This window comes from Oncorhynchus clarkii, chromosome 31, assembly GCF_045791955.1.
Source record: "Oncorhynchus clarkii lewisi isolate Uvic-CL-2024 chromosome 31, UVic_Ocla_1.0, whole genome shotgun sequence".
NCBI classification, from domain to species: Eukaryota; Metazoa; Chordata; class Actinopteri; order Salmoniformes; family Salmonidae; genus Oncorhynchus; species Oncorhynchus clarkii.
In genome coordinates, this window is record NC_092177.1 from 13,322,980 (window position 1) to 13,341,681 (window position 18,702).

General features: G+C 43.6%; 1 protein-coding gene across 3 annotated transcripts in view; it reads left to right on the forward strand.

The window, feature by feature from the left end:
• LOC139391089 (actin filament-associated protein 1-like 1) overlaps nt 1-16,505 on the forward strand; it is a 72,616-nt gene extending 56,111 nt beyond the window's left edge. For 2 of the 3 annotated variants that reach the window (XM_071138603.1, XM_071138602.1), the window contains exons 10-18: nt 1-75; nt 341-552; nt 818-963; nt 1,094-1,166; nt 4,994-5,090; nt 6,539-6,706; nt 14,396-14,571; nt 14,893-15,006; nt 15,247-15,413. The exon at nt 1-75 is cut by the window's left edge and continues 51 nt beyond it. In XM_071138603.1, coding sequence (XP_070994704.1) covers nt 1-75; nt 341-552; nt 818-963; nt 1,094-1,166; nt 4,994-5,090; nt 6,539-6,706; nt 14,396-14,571; nt 14,893-15,006; nt 15,247-15,273 — 1,088 coding nt within the window. In that variant the 3' untranslated portion in view covers nt 15,274-15,413. Of the gene's footprint in view, nt 76-340; nt 553-817; nt 964-1,093; nt 1,167-4,993; nt 5,091-6,538; nt 6,707-14,395; nt 14,572-14,892; nt 15,007-15,246 lie in introns of all 3 variants that reach the window. The other variant, XM_071138604.1, reaches the window with a different exon arrangement.
• The last annotated feature ends 2,197 nt before the right edge of the window (nt 16,506-18,702 follow it).

The window sequence follows — 18,702 nt, forward strand, 5'->3', positions numbered from 1 at the left end:
TCAGTTTCTCCAAGAGGAAGCACCTCCTACCTGGCGACGCACGCCCCCCCTCCCCAGATACAGACCCTCGACGAGGTGGGACACCCCCCCCCTCCTCCTCCGTCTCACCTCTCACTCCTTCCCTGAACTATTCTATATTTTCTCTCTATTTCATTCCATCTGTGTCTCTCTCACCTTGAAACATTTCCACATACTTACTCACAAAAACAATTAAGCTAAATAATTTAATTTTACAATAACCTATTGATAACAGCAATGATATTCCAACCATACCTTTACAGTCCTACTCTCCTCCCCTCCCCTCCCCTCCCCTCCCCCACTCCTCTCCTCTCCTGCCTAGGATACCTGTCTGTGTTGGTGAGCCAGGTATGGAGGGACCAGTGGTGTTGTGTGTATGGGGGTTCTCTCCACTTCCACCCTGACAGAGGAGACCCCCGGCCCTCCCTGGCCCCTCTACCCCTCCATGGGTGTGAGGTGTTTCCAGGACTGGGACCCAAACACCCCTTCGCCCTCAGGATACTGAAGGGGGGCACAGAGGTGGCTGCATTGGAGGTATAATACTGTACATGCAGTATGGGATACAATTCATGACACCATACATTACAACACAGTACTTAAAGAAGTTTAGCAGATTGGAATACTGAAATACTGGAAAATGTCTTCTGCATGTGCTGGTAATGTCAGATTGTTTGTATAATGAGTCTGTCTAATCTGATAATTTTCTCTCTCTCTCTGTCTCTGTCTCTGTCTCTGTCTCTCTCTGTCTCTGTCTCTGTCTCTGTCTGTCTCTGTCTCAATCTCCCTCCACCTCCTGTAGGCGTGTAGTTCTGATGATTTGGGGCGATGGCTGGGTGTTCTGCTGGTAGAGACAGGTACAGCCTCAGATCCAGAGTCACTACACTACGACTATGTAGACGTGGAAACCATCGCTAACATCAGAGATGCTGCGAGACACTCTTTCCTGTGAGTCAGAGAGAGAGAGAGAGAGAGAGAGAGAGGAATGGAGAGATGACGTGTTTGTCAAATGTTCGAGACTCTCACAATCACATTTTGCAATCTCACACTTTTCTCTCTCTCCCTCTCCCTCTCTCAGGTGGGCCACATCTTCTAGTAGCACTTCTACTGACTCCAGGACGTACGACGAGGTTCCCTATGAGGGAGAGCAGGTGGGAACACACATGGATGGACTGTACAAGGATTATTCTCAGACAGTAGGGTTGGTAACAGGCTGATTGGTCTTGGTGGGGTGGTGCAGCTGTTGGGCCAGTCACTGTCTGGTCCGAATATGAAACCTCTGATCATTCACCCAAACACATCACACTCTGTTACATGCTTTTCAATCGGTGACCTTTGTAGCGAGAGAGAGAAAGAGAGCGAGAGATAGAGGAGAGAGGGAGAGAAAAAGAAAGAGAGAGAGAGATACAGACATTGTCATCCTACAAGAAACCTGGTATAGAGGAGATGGACCCACTGGTTGCCCTCTAGGTTACAGAGAGCTGGTAGTCCCATCCACCAAACTACCAGGTGTGAAACAGGGAAGGGACTCAGGGGGTATGTTAATTTGGTATAGAGCAGACCTAACTCACTCTATTAAATTCATCAAAACAGGAACATTTTACATTTGGATAGACATTCAAAAGGAAATGATCTTAACAGAGACAGATGTCCTCCTGTGTGCTACCTATACCCCCCCCCCCCCCCCCCCACACTAGAATCCCCATACTTTAATGAAGACAGCTTCTCCATCCCGGAGGGAGAAATCAATCATTTCCAGGCCCAGGGTCATGTACTAGTCTGTGGTGACCTAAATACCAGAACCGGACAAGAACCTGACACCCTCAGCACACAGGGGGACAAACACCTACCTGAGGTGACAGCTTTCTTTCCCCCATATGCCCCCCAAGCACAACTACAACAACATAACCAACAAAACGGGTCACAACTCATGTTGCACCCTGGGTATGTACTTAGTCAATGGTAGACCTCGAGGGGACTCCTATGGTAGATACAGCTATAGCTCATCTCTTGGCAGTAGCACTGTAGACTACTTTATCACTGACCTCAACCCAGACTCCTATGGTAGATACAGCTATAGCTCATCTCTTGGCAGTAGTACTGTAGACTACTTTATCACTGACCTCAACCCAGACTCCTATGGTAGATACAGCTATAGCTCATCTCTTGGCAGTAGTACTGTAGACTACTTTATCACTGACCTCAACCCAGACTCCTATGGTAGATACAGCTATAGCTCATCTCTTGGCAGTAGTACTGTAGACTACTTTATCACTGACCTCAACCCAGAGTCTCTCAGAGCCTTCACAGTCTGCCCACTGACACCCGTATCAGATGGAAAGAAATATATGATAAAATAGAAATCTTAGAATCAACTATTAAAGACTACCAGAACCCACTGGATTCTCCAATTGCCTTGAATGAACTACGGAACAAAATACAAACCCTCCAACCCAAAAAGGCCTGTGGTGTTGATGGTGTCCTCAATGAAATGATCAAATATGCAGACCGCAAATTCCAATTGGCTATACTTAAACTCTTTAACATCATCCTTAGTTCTGGCATCTTCCCCAATATTTGGAACCAAGAACTGATCACCTCAATCCACAAAAGTGGAGACAAATTTGACCCCAATAACTACAGTGGGATATGTGTCAACAGCAACCTTGTTAAAATCCTCTGCATTATCACTAACAGCAGACTCGTACATTTCCTCAGTGAAAACAATGTACTGAGCAAATGTCAAATTAGCTTCTTACCAAATTATCGTACGACAGACTACGTATTCCCCCTACACACCCTAATTGACAAACAAATAAACAAAGGCAAAGTCTTCTCATGCTATAGTACATTTCAAAAAAGCTTTTAACTCAATTTGGCATGAGGGTCTGCTATACAAATTGCTGGAAAGTGGTGTTGGGGAAAAAACATACAACATTATAAAATGTGTGTACACAAACAACAAGCGTGCGGTTAAAAATGTTTTTAAAAAACACACATTTCTTTCCAAAGGGCCGGGGGGTGAGACAGGGATGCAGCTTAAGCCCCACCCTCTTCAACATATATCAACGAATTGGCGAGGGCACTAGAACAGTCTGCAGCACCCGGCCTCACCCTACTAGAATCTGACGTCAAATGTCTACTGTTTGCTGATGATCTGGTGCTTCTGTCGCCAACCAAGGAGGGCTTACAGCAGCACCTAGATCTTCTGTACAGATTCTGTCAGACCTGGGCCCTGACAGTAATTCTCAGTAAGACCAAAATAATGGTGTTCCAAAAAAAGGTCCAGTTCCCAGGATCACGAATACAAATTCCATCTAGATACCGTTGCCCTAGAGCACACAAAAAACGATACATACCTCTGCCTAAACATCAGCTCCACAGCTAACTTCCACAAAGCTGTGAACGATCTGAGAGACAAGGCAAGAAGGGCCTTCTATGCCATCAAAAGGAACATAAATGCAACATACCAATTAGGATCTGGCTAAAAATACTTGAATCAGTTATAGAACCCATTGCCCTTTATGGTTGTGAGGTCTGGGGTCCACTCACTAACCAAGAATTCACAAAATGGGACAAACACCAAATTGAGACTCTGCATGCAGAATTCTGCAAAAAAATATCCCCTGTATACAACGTTAAACATCAAATAATGGATGCAAAGCAGAATTAGGCCGATACACGCTAATTATCCAAATCCAGAAAAGAGCTGTTCAATTCTACAACCACCTAAAAGGAAACGATTCCCAAACCTTCCATAACAAAGCAATCACCTACAGAGAGATGAACCTGGAGAAGAGTCCCCTAAGCAAGCTGCTCCTAGGGCTCTGTTCACAAACACAAACACACCCCACAGAGCCCCAGGACAGCAACACAGTTAGACACAGTTAAAAGATAAATACTTGACAAGTTGGAAATAATTTACCAAAAAACAGAGCAAGCTAGAATGCTATTTGGCCCTAAACAGAGAGTACACAGTGGCAGAATACCTAACAACTATGACTGACCCAAACTTAACAAAAGCTTTGACTATGTACAGACTCAGTGAGCATAGCCTTGCTATTGAGAAAGGCCGCCGTAGGCAGACATGGCTCTCAAGAGGAGACAGGCTATGTGCACACTGCCCACAAAATGAGGTGGAAACTGAGCTACACTTCCTAACCTCCTGCCAAATGTATGACCATATTAGAGAGACATATTTCCCTCAGATTACACAGATCTACAAAAAATTTGAAAACAAAATCCAATTTTAATAAACTCCCATATCTACTGGGTGAAATACCACAGTGTGCCATCACAACAGCAAGATGTGTTACCTGTTGCCACAAGAAAAGGGCAACCAGTGAAGAACAAACACCATTGTAAATACAACCCATATTTATGTTTATTTATTTTCCCTTTTGTACTTTAACTATTTGTACATTGTTACAACACTGTATATATACATAATATGACATTTGAAATGTCTTTATTATTTTGGATCTTCTGTGAGTGTAATGTATGCTGTTCATTTTTATGGTTTATTTCACTTTTGTTTATTATCTACTTCACTTGATTTGGCAATGTATGTTTCCCATGCCAATAAAGACAGTACATTGAATTGAATTGATAAATATGGGGGAAAGAGATGGGGGTGAGTTAGGAGCAGAGAGCGAGAAACAGAGACAAAGGTAGAGAAAGTGTGTGTCTGCGTTTGAGAGAGAGCTTGAGGTAAAGGGTCTTGACCGTTGACCCCATGCTGAACCTTGCTGTGCTCTCTACTACACACACACAGCACAGCCTTGTCTTACATAACAGACCAGGGCTCAACCCCTGTCTCCTGCACACCACCAGACTGTGCTATCCCACTGAGCTAAAGCCTAGGCCTTTTACTGGTTTTCTTTGTTGTGATGTCCTCTAACCATGGTCCTCCTTTCTCTTCCCTTCATCCTCTCCTCTTCTTCATCTTGTTCTCCTCCCCCATCCCTCTTTTCTACAGCCTGGCGAGGATGGGGGACCGAAGCAGAGGTCCAGTTTCACCAGTAGTGACTCCGGTAGGACCAAACCTGGTCTGGCCCTGAAACGCACGGGCTCCAGTAAGACACACACACACACACACACACACACACACACACACACACACACACACACACACACACACACACACACACACACACACACACACACACACACACACACACACACACACACACATATCCCACTGGGCCCAGACATAATTTCAACTTCTAGTTGGTATTTACATGGTTGTTATCTGACTTGAATTCAATGTGAAATCAACAAAAAATGTCACCCAAGTTATTGGATTTAATATTACTAGAAAAATAGATTCAATTCCCTCACGTTGATGACTTTTTGCAAATCCAATCAGTTTTCCACAGAATGTCTTCACATTGTCATTCAATGTTGAAATGAGGCCCAGTGGGAAACCTCCTTTCCTTCCCTGTCTTTTACTTCAAAGCCTCCTGCTGTCTGTCTATCTGGAGAACAGATGAGAGGAGAGAATGGAACCTGAGACTTCTGAGACAGCCTCATTAGCTTCGCTGCTGACCTCTCTGTGTCTCGCTCGCTCTCTCTCTTTCTGCCTCTATCTCTCTCTCTTTCTCTCTCTGCCTCGCTCTCTCTCTCTGCCTCTCTCTCTCTCTCTCCGCCTGTCTGTCTCTCAATTCAATTCAAGGGGCTTTATTGGCATGGGAAACATTTGTTAACATTGCCAAAGCAAGTGAAGTAGATAATATACAGAAGTGAAATAAACAATAAAAATTAACAGTAAACATTACACTCAGAAGTTCCAAAAGAATAAAGACATTACAAATGTCGTATTATGTATAGTGTTGAAATTATGTGCAAATGGTTAAAGTACAAAAGGGAAAATAAATCAACATAAATCTGGGTTGTATTTACAATGGTGTTTGTTCTTCACTGGTTGCCCTTTTCTTGTGGCAACAGGTCACAAATCTTGCTGTTGTGATGGCACACTGTGGAATTTCACCCAGTAGCTATGGAAGTTGATCAAAATCGGGTTTGTTTTCGAATTCTTTGTGTATCTGTGTAATCTGAGGGAAATATGTGTTCTAATATGGTCATACATTGGGCAGGAGGTTAGGAAGTGTTAGGAAGTTTCCACCTCATTTTGTGGGCAGTGAGCACATAGCTTGTCTTGTCTTGAGAACCAGGTCTGTCTACAGTGGCCTTTCTCAATAGCAAGGCTATGCTCACTGAGTCTGTAAATAGTCAAAGCTTTCCTTCAGTTTGGGTCAGTCACAGTGGTCTCTCTCCTACTCTTTATGTGTGAGAGGTAGAGGAAGAGTTACTCACGAAGAGAGAGGTAGAGGAAGAGTTACTCACGAAGAGGGAGGGAGGGAGAGAGAGAGACAGAGAGAGAGAGAGAGAGAGAGAGAGAGAGAGCGAGAGAGAGAGAGAGAGAGAGAGAGGAAAGAGGAATGAGGTTATGTCTTCTTCCCATAACCTCTCCAGGTCTGACCTCTGACCTTTCACATTTCACCCTCTATGACCCCCCCCCCAGACACCAATCAGTATGGCCTCTATGGAAAAACACGAGCAGAGGAGGACGCTAAACTATTCCTGAGAGAGAAAGAACACCTGGAGAGAGAGAGGGATGGGATACGGACCACTCTGCTGACACTGAGACAAGAGAGGAGAGACGTGAAGGAGAGATTTAAGACTGCTACAGGTAAGAGGGAAAGAGCACACACATACACACACATACACAAACATACAGACACATACACACACAAACCCTTTGGAAACAAAACACGTTTTATAAGGAGGATGGGATCCACCCAAATCATTTTGGTTCCTGGATCATTTCACAGCATTATAAGGCTGCGTTGAGACAATGACTTATCAATGACCCAAGCCCAGCTCAGACAATCCCTACCATTGTGTCGCTGAGTTGTCATAATTCTTCAGCAAATATACATTATCCCAGGGGGATTGGCAGACACAATGTAAGTAACCTAACTCTAACTGCGCTGAATGCCTCTGTTGTTCCTACAGCTATTGTATGCAGTAATCATGTACCTATGGACCAGTTATACTATGTCCACTGTGTGCAGCTCACCCTGCACTATCAGCTCAAACATAAATAACATGAGCATGTCTACTTCTGCTAAGCTTCCCAGTTAAGCAATGAAAACAATCAAGCATCTCAGAAAAGTGCTAAAAATTGCCCACGCTAACATATGTAGCCTAAGAAACTAGGTTAATGAATTCAATACATTTCTTTTAACAGATGATATTCATATTCTGACTATCTCTGAAACTCACTTAGATAATACTTTTGATGATACAGTGGTAGCAATACATGGTTATAATACAGAAAAGCCAATGGTGGAGGTGTTGCTGTTTATATTCAGAACCACATTCCCGTAAAGCTTAGAGAGGATCTAATCTTAAATACTGTTGAAGTAATATGGCTACAGGTCCATTCTTGTGGGAAACTGCTATAGACCACCAAGTGCCAAGAGTCAGTATCTGGATAATATGTGTGAGCTACTTGTTAATGTACGTGATCTCAACAGAGAAGTATACTTTCTGGGGGATTTAAATATTGACTGGCTTCCATCAAGCTGCCCACTCAATAGTTTCTGGTCTGTGCTGGGAAATGAGGAGCAACCAGATGGTGCTCTTGACACATTAATACAGTTGCTTATTTCAGTTTCTAATAAGCATGCAGACATTAAAAACGGTTAAATCCCTCTAGATTGATGAGGAATTGAACAATTGTATGGTTGAGAGGGATGAGGTATAAGGGCACAAGGCGAGACCCAAATGCAGACACAGGAGGCAGATGGTTGAGCTCTGATATTTATTATCATAAAATGGGTAGGCAAAAGGCAGGTCGAGGTCAGGACAGGCAGGGGTTCAGTCATCAGGTCCGAGTCCAAACAGTACAAGGGGATAGGCAGGCTCGAGGTCAGGACAGGCAGGAGTTCAGTCATCAGGTCCGAGTCCAAACAGTACAAGGGGATAGGCAGGCTTGTGGTCAGAACAAGCAGGGGTTCAGTCATCAGGTCCGAGTCCAAACAGTACAAGGGGATAGGCAGGTCGAGGTCAGGACAGGCAGGGATTCAGTCATCAGGTCCGAGTCCAAACAGTACAAGGGGATAGGCAGGCTTGTGGTCAGAACAGGCAGAGGGGTCAAGCAGGCCGGTTCGGAGTCAGGACAGATAAGGGGCTAGGCAGGCTTGTGGTCAGAACAGGCAGAGGGGTCAAGCAGGCAGGTTCGTAGTCAAGACAGGCAAGGGTCAAAATCAGGAGGGGTAGGAATAAACATAAATAGACTGGGAAAAATAGGAGCTAGGAAAAACGTTGTTTGACTTGGCAAAACAAGACCAACTGGCACAGAGAGACAGGAAACAAGGGGATAAATACACCGGGGATAATAAGCAACACCTGGAGGGGGGTGGAGACAAGCACAAGGACAGATGAAACAGATCGGGGTGTGGCATGAGGCAAAAGCAATGGCAAATAAGTCTGGCTGCACAACCGATTGGTAAATGTACTGCAAATTGAGAAATCATGTGACTAAACTGAATAAAAATAAGAAGAAACTATATTATGAAACAAAGATAAATTATATAAAGAATGATAATAAAAAGCCTTGGAGCACCTTAAATTACATTTTGGGCAACAAGACAAACTCAGCTCTGTCATTCATTGAATCAGATGGCTCATTTATCCCAAAACCCACTGATATTGCCAATTACTTTCATGATTTTTTCATTGGCAAGATTAGCAAATTTATACATGACATACCAGAAACAAACGCTGACACTACACATCCAGGTATAACTAATCAAACTAGGAAAGACAAGCATTGCCATTTTTTGTTCCATAAAGTGAGTGTGGAAGAGGTAAAAAAAAAAAGATTGTTGTCTATCAACAATTACATTATTTCGCCACCATGGCCTATTTATTTCCTTAACATACCTAATTTGCACTCACTGTATATAGACTTTTTGTTTTCTTTTGTTCTACTGTATTATTGACTGTATGTTTTGTTTATTCCATGTGTAACTCTGTGTTGTTGTATGTGTCGAATTGCTACGCTTTATCTTGGCCAGGTCGCAGTTGCAAATGAGAACTTGTTCTCAACTAGTCTACCTGGTTAAATAAAGGTGAAATAAAAATAAATAAAAAACAAGCCACTGGGGTCTGACAACTTGGATGGAAAATTACTGAGGATAATAGTGGACGATATTGCCACTCTTATTTGCCATATCTTCAATCTAAGCCTACTAGAAAGTGTGTGCCCTCAGGCCAGGAGGGAAGCAAAAGTCCTTCCGCTACCCAAGAATAGTAAAGCCCCCTTTATTGTCTCAAATAGCTTGTTACCAACCCTTTTGTAAAAAAATGTGTTTGAGCAGATGCAAAGCTATTTTACTGTGGGGACGCTAATAGGAAATGACATTCAACAAGCACAGCACTTACACAAATGACTGATGATTGGCTGAGAGAAATTGAAGATAAAAATATTTTGGGAGCTGTTTTGCTAGTCTTCAGTGCAGCTTTTGACATTATTGATCATAGTCTGCTGGCTTTACACCCCCTGCTATATTGTGGATAAAGAATTACCTGTCTAACAGAACACAGAGGGTGTTCTTTAATGGAAGCCTCTCCAACATAATCCAGCTAGAATCAGGAATTCCCCAGGGCAGCTGTCTAGGCCCCTTACTTTTTTCCAAATTTACTAATGACAAGCCAGTAGCTTTGAGTAAAACCAGTGTGTCTATGTATGCGGATGACTCATCACTATACACGTCAGCTACTACAGCAAGTAAAATCACTGCAACACTTAACAAAGTCCTAAATATTTCAAAAACAAAATGCATTGTATTTTTTAAACCTTTATTTAACTAGGCATCGGTTAAGAACAAATTCTTATTAACATTGACGGCCTAGGAACAGTGGGTTAACTACCTTGTTCAGGGGAAGAATGACAGACTTTTACCCTGTCAGCTCGGGGATTCCAACGAGCAACCTTTTGGTTACTGGCCCAATGCTGGAGTGGGTCTAGGGTGTTAGGTAGGGTGGAGGTGATATGATCCTTGACTAGTCTCTCAAAGCACTTCATGATGACGGAATTGAGTGCTACGGGGGCGATAGTCGTTTAGCTCAGTTACCTTAGCTTTCTTTGGAACAGGAACAATGGTGGCCCTCTTGAAGCATGTGGGAACAGCAGACTGGGATAGGGATTGATTGAATATATCTGTAAACACACCAGCCAGTTGGTCTGCGCATGCTCTGAGGAGGCGGCAAAGGATGCCGTCTGAGCCGGCAGCCCTGCGAAGGTTAACACGTTTAAATGTTTTACTCACGTTGGCTGTGGTGAAGGAGAGTCAGCAGATTTTGGTAGCGGGCCGTGTCGGTGGCACTGTATAGTCCTCAAAGCGAGCGACACCATAGTACCTTCCAAACTCATCATTAAGCTCGAGACCCTGGGTCTCGACCCCGGCCTGTGCAACTGGGTCCTGGACTTTCTGACGGGCCGCCCCCAAGTGGTGAGGGTAGGAAACGACATCTCCATCCTCAACACTGGGGCCCCACAAGGGTGCGTTCTCAGCCCTCTCCTGTACTCCCTGTTCACCCATGACTACATGGCCATGCACGCCTCCAACTCAATCATCACGTTTGCAGACGACACTACAGTGGTAGGCTTGATTACCAACAATGACGAGACGGCCTACAGGGAGGAGGTGAGGGCCCTCGGAAACAGCAGAGGGAGCACCCCTATCCACATCGATGGGACAGTAGTGGAGAAGTTGGAAGGTTTTAAGTTCCTCGGCGTACACATCACGGACAAACTGAAATTGTCCACCCACACAGGCAGCGTGGTGAAGAAGGCGCAACATCGCCTCTTCAACCTCAGGAGGCTGAAGAAATTTGGCTTGTCACCAAAAAAAAAAAACTTTTACAGATGCACAATCGAGTGCATCCTGTCGGGCTGTATCACCGCCTAGTACGGCAACTGCTCCGTCCACAACTGTAGGGTGGAGGGTAGTGAGGTCTGCACAACGCATCACCGGGGCCCAACTACCTGCCCTCGAAGACACCTACACTACCCGATGTCACAGGAAGGCCAAAAAGATCATCAAGGACAACAACCACCTGAGCCACTGCCTGTTCACCCCGCTCTCATCCAGAAAGCGAGGTCAGTACAGGTGCATCAAAGCTGGGACCGAGAGACTGAAAAACAGCTTCTATCTCAAGGCCATCAGACTGTTTAACAGCCATCACTAACATTGAGTGGCTGCTACCAACATACTGACTCAAATCTCTAGCCACTTTAATAATAAAAAATTGGATGTAATAAATGTATCACTAGTCACTTTAAACTATGCCACTTTATATAATGTTTGCATACCCTACATTACTCTTCTCATATGTATATACTGCACTCTATACCATCTACTGCATCTTGTCTATGCCGTTCGGCCATCGCTCATCCATATATTTATATGTACATATTCTTATTCATTCCTTTACACTTGTGTGTATAAGGTAGTAGTTGTGAAATTGTTAGATTACTTGTTAGATATTACTGCATGGTCGGAACTAGAAGCACAAGCATTTCGCTACACTCGCATTAACATCTGCTTACCATGTGTATGTGACCAATAACATTTGATTTGATTTGATTTACCTGCCGCCCCAAATTTGAATTTGGGACAAATCATTCACTAAACCCTAAATCTCAGCTAAATCTTGTATTGAATAATATGGAATTTAAGCAAATTGAGGTTACTAAACTGCTCGGAGTAACCCTGGATTGTAAACTGTCATGGTCAAAACATGTTGATAGTGCAATAGCTAAGATGGTGAAAAGTCTGTCCATAATAAAGCACTGCTCTGCCTTTGTCACACCTGGACTACTGTTCAGTTGTGTGGTCAGGTGCCGCAGAGGGACCTCTGAACATTTTAATTGGCTATAAGAGCACAGCTGGCCCTTAAATGTACAGTTGAAGTCGGAAGTTTACATACATCTTAGCCAAATACATTTCAACTCAGTTTTTCACAATTACTGACATTTAGTCATAGTAAAAGTTCCCTGCCTTAGGTTAGTTAGGATCACCACTTTATTTTAAGAATGTGAAATGTCAGAATAATAGTGGAGAGAATGATTTATTTCAGCTTTTATTTATTTCATCACATTTCAGTGGGTCAGATGTTTACATACACTCAATTAGTATTTGGTAGCATTGCCTTTAAATTGTTTAACTTGGGTCAAATGTTTTGGGTAGCCTTCCACAAGCTTTCCACAATAAGTTGGGTGAATTTTGGCCCATTCCTCCTGACAGAGCTGGTGTAACTGAGTCAGCTTTGTAGGCCTCCTTGCTCGCACACGCTTTTTCAATTCTGCCCACAAATTTTCTATAGAATTGAGCTCAGGGCTATGTGATGCCCACTCCAATACCTTGACTTTGTTGTCCTTAAGCCATTTTGCCACAACTTTGGATGTATGCTTGGGGTCCATTTGGGTCCATTGTCCATTTGGAAGACCCATTTGCGACCAAGCTCTATCTTCCTGACTGATGTCTTGAGATGTTGCTTCAATATATGCACATCATTTGCCTTCCTCATGATGCCATCTATTTTGTGAAGTGCACCAGTTCCTCCTGGAGCAAAGCACCTCCACAACATGATGCTGCCACCCCCGTGCTTCACTGTTGTGATGGTGGCCAAACAGTTCTATTTTTGTTTCATCAGACCAGAGGACATTTCTCCAAAAAGTACAATCTTTATCCCCATGTGCAGTTACAATCCCTAGTCTGGCTTTTTTACGGCGGTTTTGGAGCAGTGGTTTCTTCCTTGCTGAGCGGCCTTTCAAGTTATGTCGATATAGGAATCGTTTTACTGTGAATATAGATACTTTTATACCTGTTTCCTCCGGCATCTTCACAAGGTCCTTTGCTGTTGTTCTGGGATTGATTTGCACTTTTCACACAAAAGTATGTTCATCTCTAGGAGACAGAACATGTCTCCTTGTTGAGCGGTATGACGGCTGCGTGGTGTTTATACTTGGTGTTTATACTTGCGTACTATTGTTTGTACAAATTAATGTGGTACCTTCAGGGGTTTGAAAATTGCTCCCAAGGATGAACCAGACTTGACTTAGTATTGGCTGATTTATTTTGGTTTTCCCATGATGTCAAGTAAAGAGACACTGAGTTTGAAGGTAGGCTTTGAAATACATCCACAGGTACACCTCCAATTGACTCAAATGATGTCAATTAGCCTATAAGAAGCTTCTAAAGCCATGACATAATTTTCTGGAATTTTCCAAGCTGTTTAAAGGCACAGTCAACTTAGTGTATGTAAACTTCTGACCCACTGGAATTGGGATATAGTGGATTATAAGTGAAATAATCTGTCTGTAAACAATTGTTGGAAACATTTCTTGTCGTGCACAAAGTACATGTCCTAACCGACTTGCCAAAACTATAGTTTGTTAACAAGACATTTGTGGAGTGTTTGAAAAACGATTTTGAATGACTCCAACCTAAGTGTATGTAAATTTCCAACTGTACATGGAGAGCTAACATTAATAATATGCATGTAAATCTCTCATGGCTCAAAGTGGGAGAAAGATTGACTTCATCACTACTCGTTTTTGTAAGAGGTGTTGACATGCTGAATGCACCTAGCTGTCTGTTTAAACTACTAGCACACAGCTCAGACATCCATGCATATCCCACAAGACATGTCTACACAGTCCCCAAGTTCAGAACAGACTACGGGAGGTGCACATGGAAGTCTATTTCACATCAGGTAACTGATGCAAGCAGTAGTGTCAGATTACGGAACACCGGGACTGTGAAGACACACACACACGTAATATTGTTGATATCAAACATTTTGTATTGTTGATATGTAATATGATGTACTGTTTTATTTTTATATGATGTACTGTTTTATATGTAATGCAAGTGCCTTTTTTTAACGAGGCAAGTCAGTTAAGAACAAATTCTTATTTTCAATGACGGCCTAGGAACAGTGGGTTAACTGCCTGTTCAGGGGCAGAACGACAGATTTGTACCTTGTCATCTCAGGGATTCGATCTTACAACCTTTCGGTTACTAGTCCAACACTCTAACCACTAGGCTACCCTGTCACCCCTTAATATGTTTAGACCCAGGAAGAGTAGCTGCTGCCTTGGCAACAGCTACTGGTGATCCCTGATAAATACAACAACACACAAAACAGATATGCACAAAACTCTTTAATACAATCTCAGTAGGCTACAGCACTTAATGCACCCACAAAATACAAAAAAGATCACCAGCAACGCACTAGCACTGCCTACTGGCAGAACTATACAGGGGCTCCCTAATCAATTTCCTCTGTGTTCCTGGATCAGAGGAGCAGAAGGGCTCCTTGAGTGAGCGTGTGTCCCAGCTAGAGGAGACGTGCCGGGAGAAGGAGAGTGAGAGGGTGGACCTGGAGCTCCGGCTCACCCAGGTTAAAGACAACCTGAAGAAGAGCCTAGCAGGAGGGGCTCTGGGGGCACCTGGGGAGAGCAAACCCTCCAGCAAGGTACAACACACACATACAGTATATATCTGCAGACACACACATAGACCCACCAGCAAATTTTTTTTTTTTTACATAAACATGTCGGTTAAGACAAAATTATTATATACAATGACAGCTTACACAGGTCAAACCCAGACTACACTGGCCAATTGTGCACCTCACTATGGACTTCCAATCACAGCTGGTTGTGATACAACCTGGATTTGAACCGGGGTGCCTTTAGTGATGCCTCTAGCACTGAGATGCAGTGCCTCAGAGCACTGCGTCACTCAAGAGTGATCACTGATTCTAATGATTTGAATGTGTGTGTGTGTGTCTCAGGTGTCTGGCAGGCCCTACTACTCTGAGTCTATACCAGTCAGCTGTGTCTCTGCGGCCCGTGTGAAACATCCTGTCTACTCAACATCTAAAAGAACAGTCATGCAGAAAGCCAAGGTAAGGACGAAAGACACACGCACACACACACACACACAGTTTATCTGTGTCCCAAATTGTGCACCTTAGAGGGACGCAGCTCCACAGTCTGTCACTGTGAGCCAGTTCCATCACCAGGGTCTAATGGTGTCCCAGCAGTTCGTGTGAGGAGAACTCACAGAAAATACACAGCGTGTGTGTGTGCATGTGCATGTGTGTGTATAACACACAAAAATATTAAACTGTTGATTTTCATTGCAGGAATGGGAGTCAAAGAAATGCACCTAAGGCATAACGATGTTAAGGAAAGATTGGAGATGATTGGAGGAATATCAGAGGGAGGATGTGTCTTTCAGATTGTTGTAGAGATTTGGACGAAATTGAATATTTGAGCCAGTGTACAGAAAGGATATTAAATTATACCTTAATAAATGACAAAGGGACAACGAGAGATTTAAGGTGAGAATGTTCCATAGAACTGGAATGGAAGACAATGGAGATGGAAGAAAAACACAGTGATTTACTGTATGTGATGTGCTTTAAAGGGATACTTCCAGATTTTGTAAATGAAGACTTTTCCTAGCTCCATGTCACTGGAACTTCTTCTGTGGACTTCCAGTCAGTGCATTTCAGCTGCAAAAAATGGCTCCAGAACCGCCCTTCAACTTTCTTCAAACTACACACAGAGACATACAATTGGTATCCATTTGGCTTAATTGCCAAAATCCGAAACTATCCCTTTAACATTGTTTTCCCCCTTTGCCTTATCACCTCTATCTGTACAGACAGAAGCATCACCTCTATCTGTACAGACAGAAGCATCACCTCTATCTGTACAGACAGAAGCATTACCTCTATCTGTACAGACAGAAGCATCATCTCTATTTGTACAGACAGAAGCATCACCTCTATCTGTACAGACAGAAGCATCACCTCTATCTGTACAGACAGAAGCATCACCTCTATCTGTACAGACAGAAGCATCACCTCTATCTGTACAGACAGAAGCATCACCTCTATCTGTACAGACAGAAGCATCACCTATATCTGTACAGACAGAAGCATCACCTCTATCTGTACAGACAGAAGCATCACCTCTATCTGTACAGACAGAAGCATCACCTCTATTTGTACAGACAGAAGCATCACCTCTATCTGTACAGACAGAAGCATTACCTCTATCTGTACAGACAGAAACATCACCTCTATCTGTACAGACAGAAGCATCACCTCTATCTGTACAGACAGAAGCATCACCTCTATTTGTACAGACAGAAGCATCACCTCTATCTGTACAGACAGAAGCATTACCTCTATCTGTACAGACAGAAACATCACCTCTATCTGTACAGACAGAAACATCACCTCTATCTGTACAGACAGAAGCCATACCTACTGTTTTGTCTATAGGATGATTTTTACACTGCACAATGTTCATTTTACCCTCAAATTGAGATGTACTTTATAAACAGTATGATGACAAATACAATTGTGATAATAATAAATATTATCTGAACGATGTACACTAGGTGTCAAAACTTATCTACAGGAATTCACACCGCAGTACCTACAGTGCCTTTGGAAAGTATTCAGACTCCTGGACTTTTTCCACATTTTGTTAGGTTACAGCCTTATGATGACAAAGCAAAAACACATTTTTCGAATTTAAGTACATATTCAGACCCTTTACTCAGTACTTTGTTGAAGCACTTTTGGCAGCGATTACAGCCACAAGTCTTCTTGGTATGACGCTACAAGCTTGGCACACCTGTATTTGGGGAGTTTCCCGCATTCTTCTCTGCAGATTTTCAGGTCTCTTCAGAGATGTTCGACCACTCCTGCGTTGTCTTGGCTGTGTGCTAAGCTTCGATGTCCTGTTGGAAGGTGAACCTTCAACACAATCTGATGTTCTGAGCGCTCTGGAGCAGGTTTTCATCAAGGATCTCTCTGAACTTTGCTCCATTCATCTTTGCCTCGATCCTGAATAGTCTCCCAGTCCCTGCCGCTGAAAAACATCCCCACATCATGGTGCTGCCACCACCATGCTTCACCGTCGGGGTGGTGCCAGGTTTCCTCCTGAATGGAAGAAAGTCCCTGCAGCAATGTTCCAACACCTAGTGGAAAGCCTTCCCAGAGGAGTGGAGGCTGTAATAGCAGCAAAGGGGGGACCAACTCCATATTAACGCCCATGATTTTGGAATGAGATGTTCGATGAGCAGGTGTCCACATACTTTTAATCATGTAGTGTACATCAGTGTCAGATGAAGCCTTTGTCTCTGAAGAACAATACTCCCACCATTTGATTCAGAAAGGTATTACACCTACTCTAAGTTAGGCTTACATGCTGACTAGACCGGGTGCATGTTGATTTTGTCCACTCACACCAGACGCCATCAGGACACGCAGGTTGAAATATCAAAACAAACCCCAAACCATCTGTATTAATTTGGGGACAGGTCGAAAAGCGTTGAACATGTACGCCAATTTAGCTGTTATTGTTGTTATTTTACCTGAAATGCATAAGGTCCTCTCCTCTGACATTTAATCCACAGATAAAAGGGTAAATATAGTTTGTTTCTAACAGTCTCTCCTTCTTCAAAGCTGTTTCTTCTTCTTTTGACTTTATATGGTGGTTGGTAACTAACTTTAAGGTGCATTACCACTACCAACTGGACTGGAGTGTGGAGCTCAGTTCATATTTCAATCACCCACATGGATATATGCTCCTAAAAACCAAGGAGGAGATGGCACGTGGGTATATGCTCCTAAAAACCAATGAGGAGGTGGCACGTGGGTATATGCTCCTAAAAACTAATGAGTAGATGGGAGAGTGTGGGTGCAATGATTGAATAACATGTATTTGTACATTTATTTTGCAATGCTCATGCACGCGACCCGAGCAGTGTGGTCAGTATGTCTGGATAGGCCTACTCACTATAGACAAATCACATTGAAATATGTGGTCCACTATTTTATTGTTGCAAATTCACAAGACAAGCACAAGTACACAAATAAATAAATAATCATAAATAATATACCCATGATAAAAAAATGTACAGATACAAAAAAGCATTCAAAGTTTATGAAGGCCATTGAATGATAGGTTTGATCCAGTGTAGGGCAGGCCAGTGGAGGGCAGTCCAGTGAAGGGCAGTCCAGAGTGAGGCAGTCCAGTGTAGGGCAGGCCAGTGGAGGGCAGGCCAGTGGAGGGCAGTCCAGTGGAGGGCAGTCCAGTGTGAGGCAGGCCAGTGGAGGGTAGTCCAGTGAAGGGTAGTCCAGTGAAGGGTAGTCCAGAGTGAGGCAGTCCAGTGTGAGGCAGTCCAGTGAAGGGCAGTCCAGTGTAGGGCAGTCCAGTGTAGGGCAGTCCAATGTGAGGCAGGCCAGTGGAGGACAGTCCAGTGGAGGGCAGTCCAGTGAAGGGCAGTCCAGAGTGAGGCAGTCCAGTGTGAGGCAGTCCAATGAGGGGCAGTCCAGTGTGAGGCAGTCCAGTGTGAGGCATTCCAGTGTGGGTCAGTCCAGTGTAGGGCAGTCCAGTGTGGGTCAGTCCAGTGTAGGGCAGTCCAGTGTAGGGCAGTCCAGTGTGGGGCAGTCCAGTGTGGGGCAGTCCAGTGGCACCTCATCCCTATATACACACTTAGAAAAAAGGGTTCCAAAATAGTTATTTGGCTGTCTCCATAGAAAACCCCATTTCGGTTCCAGGTAGAACCCAAATAAGTA